The 12,929-nt window shown below is 40.0% G+C and overlaps 1 protein-coding gene across 1 annotated transcript; it reads right to left on the reverse strand.

Moving 5' to 3' along the window:
- Positions 1-1,905: 1,905 nt before the first annotated feature.
- Positions 1,906-10,484, reverse strand: LOC146670593 (intermediate filament protein ON3-like). Its single transcript, XM_085407605.1, has 10 exons — positions 9,999-10,484; positions 6,328-6,536; positions 6,144-6,204; positions 5,583-5,678; positions 4,913-5,077; positions 4,195-4,320; positions 3,968-4,111; positions 3,764-3,840; positions 2,620-2,666; positions 1,906-2,462 (listed from the first exon to the last, which is right to left on the reverse strand). The coding sequence occupies exons 1-10, from the start codon at positions 10,308-10,310 to the stop codon at positions 2,344-2,346; spliced, it is 1,356 nt and encodes a 451-aa protein (XP_085263731.1). The 5' UTR covers positions 10,311-10,484; the 3' UTR covers positions 1,906-2,343.
- Between the last annotated feature and the right edge of the window lie 2,445 nt (positions 10,485-12,929).

Here is a 12,929-nt window from a genome sequence, read left to right on the forward strand (position 1 = left end):
AACAGGCACTGATTCAATGACCTAGTCATACTTGTATACACTGTGAGGTATTGTACTTTCCATGGAATCATTTTATATTTTTTACATTGCAAATATTGTAGACATCTTTAAAATATATTGTGAATGACATTAAGTGAAAATTAAAATGAAGGTATTGTGAATGTAACATTACCCATTTAAATGTATTTGACTCAGAGTTTATTATAAATTTCTATTCAGAAAAACAAGTTCATCCAATGTTTTTGCATTCAGTCCATTGCGTTTTTGGACACCATTTCCTCAGCTCATAGGGCTCAGATGGAGCTGGGGTACACAAAAACTGTAAACCCGGGTGGAAAAGGTTCGGATAAGATGTCTTCCTATTTCCCCAGTACGTTAAAGGATCCTCTGATCTTGGAATGTTTCTCTCCAACACTCTCCACAATACTAAGGGATTGTCTTTTATAAAAAAAATAAATAAAAAAATTCAGGACTGCCTGGTCAAAAACAGTCTTCCTAGATGCTTGATTTCAAAATAATAAAACATATATTTATGAAAAAAAAAATGATGATAATGCTGCTCAATGTCTATATAGGCCTACCTGTGTTATTCTCGGTGTGTTTGTCTCCTCATTTTCATGTTTGGCTCTGTAATGCCTAAACATTGAGGAGGTGCTTTTGTTTGTGTAAGAAAGCTCCGCAGAACAGATGCGACATTTAACCTGCATAAAATGAAATAAATACTTTACACTGCAGGTCACATTGCTGTTTTTCCTATTCTGATAGATTACACTGAAACAAAGACAGACAGTTACCTTCTTTGCAGTTAAAAGATTGAAATGATCCCACACAGCAGAAACTTTTCTTTTTCTTTTGGGCTCCATTTTTTATGGAGAGATGTGTATTATCTGTTTCTTTGCGAGAGTAATTTTGGGGTTTTTTTTGGTGGCGACTCATTCTGTTGACAGATGCAGATGTGGTACCTTTTAAACACAGTTTAGTGCGTTGGCAATGAGCGATACAGCAGCTGTATCGATCACGTGACTTTTTCTTAAAGCGACACACGCACCGATACAGGCTTCGCTCTGTGAGCTTGATACATGCGCTGGTGGGTCAGTGCTGCTGGACCCATCACTAATTTTTGGTATTTAATTGAACACGAGCAAAGCTATTAAATACGGAATAGAAAATAGAAAACGTTTTTGCGTTCCATTCCACGCCCCCGGAAGTTTAATGTAGGACTGAAAATATTGGAAAGATTGTAAAACAGTCAAAAACGTAGCCCTTGTAATAACCGGAAATTTTGACTTATGGGTGGCTTTTTTGTGATTCTAACTATGCATTTTTAATGTGTTGGATAACATTTATATTAAATTGAATGTAGTAATAAAATAGTGACGTCTACAGGCGTGTTTAAAATACGTATTGTGGCAGAACTTCCTTCTATTACTTTGAATCAAACTTTTAACTGCTAGAAGTAGCGACCCTAAACTGGATGAAGCTTGATGGATGGATTGAAAGGTATGTAGTTGTTTGTTTTACTTTGCCATGGGACAAACCTCTAACCTCAGCAGGGGCTCTGGTATTTTCAGATACTGTATATTGTTAACTCTGGGTATATTCATTTTAACTGCTAGTGCATGCTCATGCTGTAATATTGTTTGGTCTTTTGTAACAGTGATGCTTAATTACATTGAAAAAGGGGAAGATGGGGCTGACTGTATAAAAATAGCACATTTTTGTGGGTCCTCTGAAATGCTGAGTCTGTGTGTAGCAACGCGACAGAGACATCAATATAAATAAATCAAATGTGATGCATGATTAGCATGGTGTTTGTTATACTTTGAATTTTTTTTTTTGCTTTTACAGAAGTTTCAGAAACAGGAAAGAATAAAAACTCACGAACATTTTTGTTTATGATCACTTTATTTTTAAAAGCAACGAAAGAGTAACTTAGCCCCCTCAAACTAAACTACTTCTGTAAATAAAGAAAGTTAATGTTCTTTATAGTAGCATAAAAAAAATCTCTTTATAACCAGCTATCCTAAACTCTAAACTCCAATAGTTGTATGACCTTATGATCTCAGTAGATATTAGACAGTAAATAACACAGCACTCTACCACAGTGGTTATCAAAACCCCATATGATTAAAGCTAGACTACTCAGCACACTAAACTAAACACATTTAAATCCTTAACAGTATTAGAAACTAACAACAAACCCCAGCACTACTCCCACTCGGTTTTGTCATTTACATCATTTGTGTTTCCATTATTCTAAGTAAAGTAATGAAATGTCCCGTGGAGCCCCTCACACATTTAGAGACAGCTTTTAGAAATCAGAGCGGACCAGTGAGTGTGCTCTCAGTGAATGCTGTATCTGCTGTTATCTCTGGTCTCAATTGTCTTTATCAGCAGCTTCGGGGCAGGAGAGCTGGAGGCACTTTGGTAGCCATTAGTGCTTTTAGTACTTGAAGAGAAACCTGAAGAAAAACACATGAAGATGTGTAAAACAGAATTTCATAAAATACAAATTCTCTGTCTTTATTAATGTAACCTCTCAGTCCAGAGCATCAAGGGCTTAGTCATATAAAAACATTCGTATTCATACACTAAACTGCCTTAGTGTGTGACACTTACTGTAGTTGGAGATGGGCTGGATGTTGAGGATAGACTGTTGTCCAAGTCTGCAGAGGCAAAAAAGAAACAAAGAAAAGAAAAAGAGGTTATTTATATTTCTACTTTTGTGGACTCTTTAACTCTTCTGTTCCATCCTGGGCTGTAACCATGTGGTGTCAGATTCCCACCCGTAGAGGGCACTCTACCCTAACATTAACCTAAATTCTGTTTCATTTCATCCTGGTGTAGTTCTCACTGATGTCTCTATTATCGCTCTCTGTGGGGTATGATAGCCCTGTTGACCTTGAATTAGATACGCAGAAGAAAATGGGTGGATGAATAAATCATGATAAATCTCCGGCTTCATCTGGGAAACAAAGAGCTGCAAAATGGCTTATCAGCAAAAAGTATAAAAGTCATGAGCACCACAAAGGTTTATCTGGCATTAGCAGAAAGAGCTGAACCTTACAGCATTCACACAATAAAGACAAACAGGAACTAGTTGTTAGCAATACAAAAAACTTTCCATTGGAATCAGATCCTTGTCTGTTTCCACTGTTTCTAATTATTAATTTAAGATTTAAACTACATTATTATTATTGTGGCACACCGACAAATTAAAAAATGTTATTTATTGCAACATTTTCTTTGTATTCAGAGGTTTTCTGAGGGGAAATTTGGGCGCAGGAACAAAAACAGAGTATATAAAAAAATCCAAAAAGAATTTAGCTCCACTGCTTCATTCACTCATCTACAGCGACGTCACATTTTTGTGAAGCTGTTTAATTTACAAAATTATCATATGAATATTTGTATCCATAATATCAATTTTTAATTTAATCACTCTTAGTCTCAGTGCCGGTATGTCGCTGCCAATCTCATTCCAGTAAATCAAGCATCGAACTAAAATTACCCTAATGATGGTCATAATGGTGAAAGTCAGGCTCAAGGATACACACATCCATGCATACTCCATCCATGAGTATGCATAAATAAAGAAATGGTTTATGAAGTAGTTTACATTTAGTCAGAGTCAGCAAACATAAGATTATGCAAGTAACATTGTACATAAGCCCCTTGCAATTTATTCTTATTGGATTGGAAGGATGTATATTCTGGTGAACTCTCTGCAGTGGTAGAGTCTGAATGGAATAACCATAACCACCTGTCCTCCTCTCCTTCCAGCAGCTTCCTGTAGGTGGCGATCTCAATGTCCAGAGCCAGTTTCAAGTTCATCAGGTCCTGCAGGTGAAGACAGAATCAGTTTCACTTCACATAATTTCATTTCACTTATGTTCTATGTTTTCTTGTCTATCCTTTGTTTCTACTTATAGTTTATATTTTCCATCCATGTCTTCTCCTGACTCACCTGATACTCCCGGAGCTGTCGAGCCATATCCTGTTTGGATCTCTGCAGAGCTTCCTCCAGGTCTCTGATCCGAGCTTTGGCTTCTTTCACAGCAAGCTCTCCACGCTCCTCCGCCTCAGCCAGCTGGTTCTCCAGACTGGCACGCTGAAGAGAGGAAGGGAACAAGAGATCATCCATGAGGGACCTGAAATGCATTTTTCTGAGTTTAATGTTGCTTCCATGTGTACCTGTGCTTTGACCGCTTCTATCTCGCTCTGCAGGCGGCTGATCAGTCGGTTGATCTCGGCGATGTCTCCCTTCACGATGCGAAGCTCGTCCCCAAACTGGCTGGCCTGGACTGACATTTGGTCAAACTGCAAATAGAATAGCTGTGAATGGTACGGGGACCGCAAAAGAAAATTATTTCATGTAAAGGAGGGAATCGTGGACGTGCAGTGTTAGCACTGAAGATTATGCCTGGGACCTTTCTGTGTGATGTTTGCCTGTTTTTCCTGTGCGTGTGTGGGTTCTGTCCAGGTACTGTGTCCAAAGACACAGGTGTGAATTGTCTCTTTTTTGTGTTAGCCCGCAATAGACTGATGACCTCTCTGGGTGTACCCCGCCTTTCCATCTTGAATTGGATACATGGTTTCAGACTATTTTCAACCATCGGTTCTGCAGGATGTCAGTGAGCTAATGCTACTGATGTTTTCATCTCAGACACAGAAGCTTTGTGTGGGGCAGCCAGTCAGGAGAAAGTTGTCTTAAAGGGAGAAGAGCTAAAACAGTTACTTTGAGTCCTGGAAAAGCTACTTTTGTACAGTTCAAAATCTAGAACTGGAGCGTGACAGGACACATGTTTATGCAGGGGAACTCTGACAACCGCTTAAATAAGTGACTGTAAAGCGCTTGTGTTGTTAGCGTCACTCCTTTGGTCCAGGGATCATCCTGTTTTCTCTCCTTTACCTTATTCTTGTACCAGGCCTCTGCTTCCTCTCGACTGCGGGCTGCAATCTCCTCATACTGAGATTTGACCTCAGCTACGATCTGCTCCATGTTCAGACTGCGGCTGTTGTCCATCTGCACCACAACTGAAGTATCTTTAATGCTCGCCTGCAGCTCACGCAGCTCCTGGTCAAGTTGAGGGAAATCAAAGAGAAGCAGTCAGTATAAAAACCCGCAAGATCAACTATTGTCTCATGCATCTTCCTGCACTTGTGCCACCCCATGGGAAAAAAGATGATAAAAATATTTTACGTGTTGCTAATATGCTCAGCATATGGAATCACAATGTTAACACACAAACACACTGCATGTCTGGGCCTGTTTCAGTGATACTTCAGTGGTCTGAAAATCTCTCTGGTGACTTAGTGTGTTTTATTTTTATTAATTTAATTTAATTTATTATGAAGATCTCTAGAGAAGTCAGTTGACAACAACAAATGTTTCCGCAGGTTGGCATAAAAAGCATTTCAAAGGCAGACAGTGTTTTGAAGTTGACTCTCCAGTGAGTCATGATATAAAACAGAACAATGAACAAAGTGGAAATTGTAGCTTTATCCGAGAAACAACTGGAAACCAGAAAGGAAGAGTGTGCAAATCCAGGATTATGCCAAGCATGAGGACCTTTGTTTACCTCCTCATACGCGTTACGCAGGAAGTTTATTTCATCAGTCAAAGCTCCGACTTTATCCTCCAGATCAGCCTTGACCAAATAGGCTGAATCTACATCCTAAAACACACAGGGAAACACACAACTGATTAAAAGACACTGATTTTTGTGTTCAAAAATCCCCTGCACTTGGAGGAAATACTCCTGTTTGAGTCATCAGGAAGAACAATGAGCAGGATTTTGTTTATTCAGATTAAGAAAACTTTGAAGGTATGTGTGCAGACACCAAAATAATGTATTTTGGCTTCTTTTAAAGAGCAATTTGAGACCCAAAGTTGGAGCCAGAAAAATTGGGAAACTTATAGTATGAAGTCAGAAATCTTTGCTGAGATTACTGTAATGTCTAAGAAATGACACAAGATGCTGCTCGCACAGCTGCACAGGAAAGTTGCTAAATTATTTATGGATTCTGCGTGTGAGAATACAGGAGAGAAAATCTGGACAATGAGGAAGGACAATAGAGGGGCTTGTATTACTCGCCACACCTGTATGAATGAACATGAACGGATGTGTCTATATGCCAACCTTTTTTAAGATAACAAAGTCGTTCTCCAGGTTGTTTCTCTTGTTAATTTCATCTTCATATCTGTGACAGGGAGAGAACAGGGTATTTTATTACAATAAAACATACACCTGTGTATATCTGTGTAGGTTCTCCGCCATGCAGGTCGTACACCTGAGCTGAAAACTCTAAAGTGTCATTTTTTACTTGTGCTTGTAGTCCTCTACCAGACCCTGCATGTTTCTCAGCTCCCCATCCAGCTTAGTTTTGTCATTGTTGACCAGGTCCATCTGGCGCCTCAGACCTGCCATGTAGGCCTCAAACAGGGGTTCCACATTGGATCGGCTGACCCCCTGACCCTGCAGCAGCTCCAGTTTTGTCTCAAGCATCTTATTCTGCTGCTCCAGATACCGTACCTGGTGAGGGAAGAAGACCCAGATCATTTAGCATTTTCAAAGACACGGTGAAGGTTTGTCATAATGCACTTTTTGTTTCTGATCATCAGGATTGAAGGAACAGCTAGAAAACAAAAGTGACTCTATTATAAGATGTTTATCAACATAACAACTCTTGGAAAGTCTAGAGCTATGTCATTATGTCGTTTGGGCCGATTCAGTCAGGTCTTCCAGTGGGCATCTTATTAGTGGAGCTTTCATTACTCCAAGACGGGCACCAGCTATCCTCTAATTACAGTCTCTGAACTGGACCCATATGTCTGTGCCGTTGATTCCTTTTGGTTAAATAGACCAGTAGCACTCCACCCTCTCGACCAATTTGGGTCACTTCTGCCCCCCCCCCCCCCCCCCCCCAAAAAAAAACAACAACAAATAAACAAATAAACAAAAAACAAAACAGCATGGCAGCAGCCAACAGTTCAGAAAGCATTGGTGGCTTCTCTTCCAAAATCCAACTTTTAGTCCAGTTAATTTTGGTGCAGTGGCCAAACTACAACTGCTACAACTTCTATGTTCATACGTAAGCCACCTTTCTTCATAGATGGCAGAACTCTGCACTGATCATTGAATTTAAACTCTTTTAAAGTCACTATTACCCCCAGTGTTTCTTAACATTTGGAAAATGGCTATTACAGCACATAGGTGGATTGTATGGCTCATTGCTCTTTTGTAATGTATTGCCTCATTGCTGTATTACGACACTGTTGTTTTTGCTGACAATTAATTTTTGTTTTTCTCCTTGTTTTTCACAATCTTCAGAAAAATGCTTTCAGTTAATAAATAGAGTTTTTGCTTTTTTCTTAAATAATTTCTGCTTCTACATTGAATCTCTTTAGATTTTCAACTAACTGCTTATTGTTATTAAGAAAATAACCATCTGTTTAACCATTAAAGACTGCAATCATCAGCAGCAGCTCCAGAATAAGGCACAGAGGAATGCCATAGCTCCAGCAGATAACCAGCTCGAGCTCAGTGTCAACACCTGAATATATTCCAGCCCTGTACTTGCCCGGCTCGTGTTTCTTACCTGCAGCCAGGTACATCCAGCGCCTATTATACCTTCCAACACAAAGCCCGTGTTCTGTTCATGACAGAATAACCTCCCTCTGAGACACAACCATACCGTGTCTAGTCTGATCTATCAGGTTACAAATTGAACTCAATGGGACGGAAATGGGACAGATAGCTTGAATATCCAGCATCCCAGTGCCATACATTCATGCAGTAAATGACCATTTAATCTCAGATGTTTAACTCCAACTTTGATGTTCACTGACGTGCAGCTTTAACTGGAGTCATTGTCTTACAACAAGTGAGACGTTGTCTTCCTGATGCATTTCACTAATTACTTCTCTGCATGAGAGAAGCAGCTCACTAATGTTTAATTTAAACAGTTCCTCCTAAGTAGGATTGGATTATAGTTGTCACTGCAAGGTCTGTTTATTTATCAATTCACTCAACTTTGCATTTTAGTAATTGTCCTCATCTGTAAGGGGGTCATTTTACAACATCCAGATTTTAATCCCAGGTTAAGCAGAAATCCAATCTTGGATAAATGAACAAAGAGGGGAAAACTGGGCTAGACATCTTTTAAAAGCCAGGTTGATTCTCGTGAGCTTCTGCAACAGAAGGTCTCTAAGAACAAAGACTCTTTGTGTGGGGGAAGTCACATAAGCCATCTCATTTACGGAGACGAATGGACGGTGTTTCCAAATGTTTTCTATGAACATTCACAATATTTTGTCTTATTCAGTGGATAGACTGTCTGGTTTTATTTTACAGCTCTGCAGAACTGCACACACAAAATATCAAATAAACTCCAAAAGCATTTAAAATGAAGATGTTTTGGTGATCTTTTAGTTTTTTAGCTACAATTTACACACTTTTAGCTGCTTCAAGAGGTATTAAATCATTACCTTAGATTTGTCATTGATGTCATTGTTATTGATGTCTTCATTGAACTGAATAAAAATTCTTATTATTAATATGTTTTATTCACTAATTGAATCTTCACAAAAATATTTGCATATTTTTGGGCATAAAGTTCTCTGTACATTTCTTTAAATGTGCACAAAAGTAATAGAGGTACAGGACATCAGAGAATATCAAAGATTGTTAACAACCTTTCTGATAAACATTCTCTTTGGGAAACTATGTCAACATTCACATAGCTCAAAAAAACAGGAGGTTTATTTTGCACATTTGGACAAACGGGCTTCCGTCCAGCTCAGCTCTCTGTTTCTGTACGCCTGAAGTGAATCTCCGCTGATGTGAGAAGCCAACAAAGCCTCTATTGTGAAAGTGTTACCTACTCCGTGAGAAAGCAGAGATGTTCCCTAAGTAGGGTATCGATGTCCAGTGTTATCACAGGGCCGATTGCTCCTTCTGTGGGAAATGTGTGCAGCCTGTGTCCTTCAGGAACTTCAACAAGGCATCTTCTCATTCACATTTACTCCCCTATTTGCTTTTTCATAACACTTAGAATAGAAACTTAGGGTCCTATATATGCTGCCCACGATAATGTTATTTCTACTTTCAATTAGCCAACAAGACTGCAGCTTTTTCATAACATGTCTAATAAATCCACAGACTCATAAATGCACAATCTTGATATCCTGGGCATGTCAAAGTTCATCTGCATTGTTCATAAACAAGAATTTTACAAATAGCTGCAAAAGCCACGATGATGCAACCTTAAAACAGCTTTTCCACAAATGTATTTAAAAAAAAAAAATGTGTAAGTGATTACTGCTGCCAGCCCAATAATGTTTAACCATCTCCTATAAATGTTCTCCTGTAAATTTGGACAAAACTAAACAGCAAGAAGAAGAGACTGATCTGAACTTTAGACTGAACACAATAAATAAGAAAAGGCTTAAAAAATTCTAATACTACAAATTAATGGAAATAAATGCACAATATTGGTGGTGAGAAAAGGGATGAGTCACAAATACACAAAATGAAAAATAAATGTCATTTAAAAACTTGAATGAAATATAAAATTGTAAAATATACGCAACTAATGCGGAACCTGGCTGAACACTTTATATCTTTATAACAGTTCTTTGAGCTAGACAGTGTTATGTTCCTCTGCTGCATGAAAAACAAGTGTAAACTGAACTTGCTGTAGATAATTAGTTTGAAATTGGAATAAAACAGTAGCTTAATTTCCTTTTACATTGAGTCAGTTTTTCATTCAAACTGAAGAAGTTACAGCTGAAGCTGCTCGAGCTTTTTAGTCCTCGTAGTAGTACCACTCTGAAGTAATCTAAACATAAAGATGCATTTTTATACTTTACAGCTGTGTGATGTTTAGATAAGAGGAATGATAAAACTTTGAAAACTATAATGTATATTTTCTTCATAAATTATCAAAATACTTAGTAATAATTTCTGAACCAGCCTCAGCAGAGGTCCCTTTACCTTATCTATGAAGGTTGCAAAGCGGTTGTTGAGGCTCTTGATCTGCTCCTTCTCGTGGGCTCGGCTCATGGACAGGTTTGGATCGATCTCCAGGTTAAGAGGAGCCAGCAGGCTCTTGTTGACGGACAGGGATGCCAGCGGAGCCCCCAGGCCGTGGTGATGCCCGTTGGTGCCCGCATACAGAGAGCTGCTGCTGAGGGAGATGCCACTGAAACCTCCCTGAACTGGACCGAAACCACTCAGCCTCCTGGAGCCGCTGCTGCTCCGAACTGAGTTACTGGAGCTGATTCGCTTGGTACGACTCAGACTCATGATGAAGCGAGATGGAGGATTAGATGAAAAACAGCTGATAAATGTTTGGATTGGCTGGAGATGACAGAGAGAGATGATGAAATTTGAATTGGACTGAGCAGAAAATGGACGACAGAAGCAGAAAGAGAAGTGAAACAGGTGAGTGCAGGATGTCTGAACACAGTAAGGTGTCTCAGGTGTCTCATGACCATTTAAACCTCCCCAGGGTGGAGCCAGAAGAGGAGGAGAGAAGCAGGGACACAACAGAGCTGTGGTGTAATATATCCAGTGTTTACAATTTAAGGCCAAAAAACTACAGCATTTTAACAATCTAAAGAGGAGACGAGACTTTGGACAAATTGTGAACTTCCCCTTTTGCTGATGTGACACACTGAAGACAAAAGGTCAATCTTCATGTTTTTGTGTCAGTTTTCCTACTTTTTTTCTCACTTTATTGCCTCGAGAAGGTTAACTGACCTGAGAACATGTTGGTGTTTCCATAGTTTCAGTGGCCCAAACATTGCTAATGCAGCAAGCCAGTTATACGTGTTAAAGTGTTGATCTCTAATGCAGTTTTCTTCTGTGACTTACTACTTCAAATTAAATATATAATTTGGGTCAATTATGAGATTTATTGAAAATAATTTAGACAGCTGTTTGTTCTAGTTTCATAACTGGTGGGAACGTTAACTCGGCTGTTGAAACTGTGGTGTCAGTGGTTTGTCAAGTCTCATTTCAGACATAGAAAGAGGTCATCGGTTGGAACATAGAGCAACACTGAAGTACATTGCTGTGTTCTGTGGTCTTCTAAACCTGCTCAATATAAGCGACACGTGGTGACTTTTACAGAAAGACAAGCAGAAAGGATGGTAGCCTCATGCATCTTGCTGCACCGTGCATGGGCATCTTCACTTTGCTGCGATGCTTCCTGGCTGAGGACCTCTATAACATTATTACATCAGTACTTATCATCAAAGTATAAACTATTAGCAGACAGACAGGAGTGCTGGAGGGATATTTTTAGAACTGAACCTTTTGTGAAAGTAGAAATATCTCATGAAGAAAACACCTAAAATTCACAGAAAAAAAACGTTTGTAGTCAATATCTGAAAGTGAAATTAAAATATCAATGGAAAAATTAATGTGGCGAGTTGGCAGAAAAACTGGGTAAAGTTTGTATGTTCGGTCAACCAAGTTTTCTCATAGATATTAACCTGAAAAAGTTGGAGCCCGGAATTCATTTCCATTCACTTTTATGTAGTACCAAATCACAAAAACAGGATATTGGAACGTAAAAGCCCTGAACCTTTATAAGAAAAGACACCTAAACAATGAAACAATCTTCTGTCAGCACCTGGTGACAGTGGGAAGGAAAAACACTTTTAACAAGAAGAAACCTGCAGCAGATCCTGGATCAGGGAGGGCCAACCATTTGCTGTGAGCAGCTGAGAGATGAGAAGAAAGAGAAAAGGAAGCACAGGACGACCGGCTGACCTTTTCATATGCCACTCTAACTCCTCTGTGTCACACATTTTAGCCAAAGTGGTTGGTAAGAAAAACCTAATTTGTTAACATGATCACAGAAGTTACATAAGGTTACTTGGATACTTGCTTATGCTAGCTCTGTTTCCACAAATGCACAGATTTTAACTGATTTCTTTTTTTTTTTTTTTTTTTTTTTTTTTTTTTTAAATGACATCAGAAACAGCAGTATGCGACATTACGTGATGGCAGAGCTTCAGTTCATCCTTTGTCATTTTTTTTTTTTTTTTTTAATAAATAGGACAGGGGGAATGAATGAGAGAGAGAGGGGGAGAGAAAGAAAGAAAACCAAAGGGGAGAAGAGACGGTGAGAAGGGGGGGGGAAGAGAGAGAAAAAAAAAAAAAACTCCTGGGTCACCTGTATGGAGAAAAAAAAAAAAAAAAAAAAACAACAAACAACAACAAACAGAGGAGACAGCAAACAACAAAGAGCAACATAATAATAGAGAAAACAAAGCACCATCACAATAAACTAGCTAGTCATAGATATCAGTATTTACTAAGTAATAAACGATATTGTGCAGCACGCAAGATAGACAGCGCACAGTGTGCTTTGAGGCAGCAGCCAAGAAAGCTTTAGTCCGCGTCTGTGAATACCCATGTGTGCATACCTGTGTGGATCAGCATGCTTGCATTCCAAAGGTTTCTCCATGTAATGATCTGCTAGGGAGTGTGGGGGGGCCACAGCCCCGTCCTCCAGGGTGTGAAGCGGGTATGGAGGAGATCAAAACTCCAGACATCCAGAGGCCCCCAGAACACAAGAGACCATGGAAGACCAACAGAGGGGCAGCCGCGCCACTGTCCCAGAAAGAGCTGAGGAGAGTCCCAGATGAGGGCTCGCCCAGCAGCCGCGGAGCAGAAGTCAGGGGGAGTTGCAGTGACGCGCCCGTGAGCTCCGCCGGCCCCCAGCTGCGCCTGAGTGACCGAGCCCTAGGCCGAGAGGCCGGGGGCACCCCACCTCCAAAGGGGCCCGAGCGAGCCCCAGGCCCCAGGCCCCGACAAGCGGCCGCCAAGGAGTGAGCCGGTGTGCACCCGGACGCCCACCCCCAGACACAAAGAACCACCAACACACCGACACCTGAGGGAGTCCGCCACCGG

Source organism: Rhamphochromis longiceps, linkage group LG5 (assembly GCF_057381845.1).
Source record: "Rhamphochromis longiceps isolate RC_006_pf linkage group LG5, R_longiceps_female_GT1.1, whole genome shotgun sequence".
Classification (NCBI taxonomy): domain Eukaryota; kingdom Metazoa; phylum Chordata; class Actinopteri; order Cichliformes; family Cichlidae; genus Rhamphochromis; species Rhamphochromis longiceps.

Bases quoted from the DNA above. Each gene is read 5' to 3' on its own strand.
- LOC146670593 (XM_085407605.1), bottom strand. From the start codon at position 10,310: ATGAGTCTGAGTCGTACCAAGCGAATCAGCTCCAGTAACTCAGTTCGG. The intron at 6,205-6,327 runs GTAAAAAATGAC...TCCCTGTCACAG, and splicing joins GTAGAGGACTACAAGCACAA to ATATGAAGATGAAATTAACA. The intron at 5,679-6,143 runs GTTGGCATATAG...TGTGTGTTTTAG, and splicing joins ACTTTGTTATCTTAAAAAAG to GATGTAGATTCAGCCTATTT.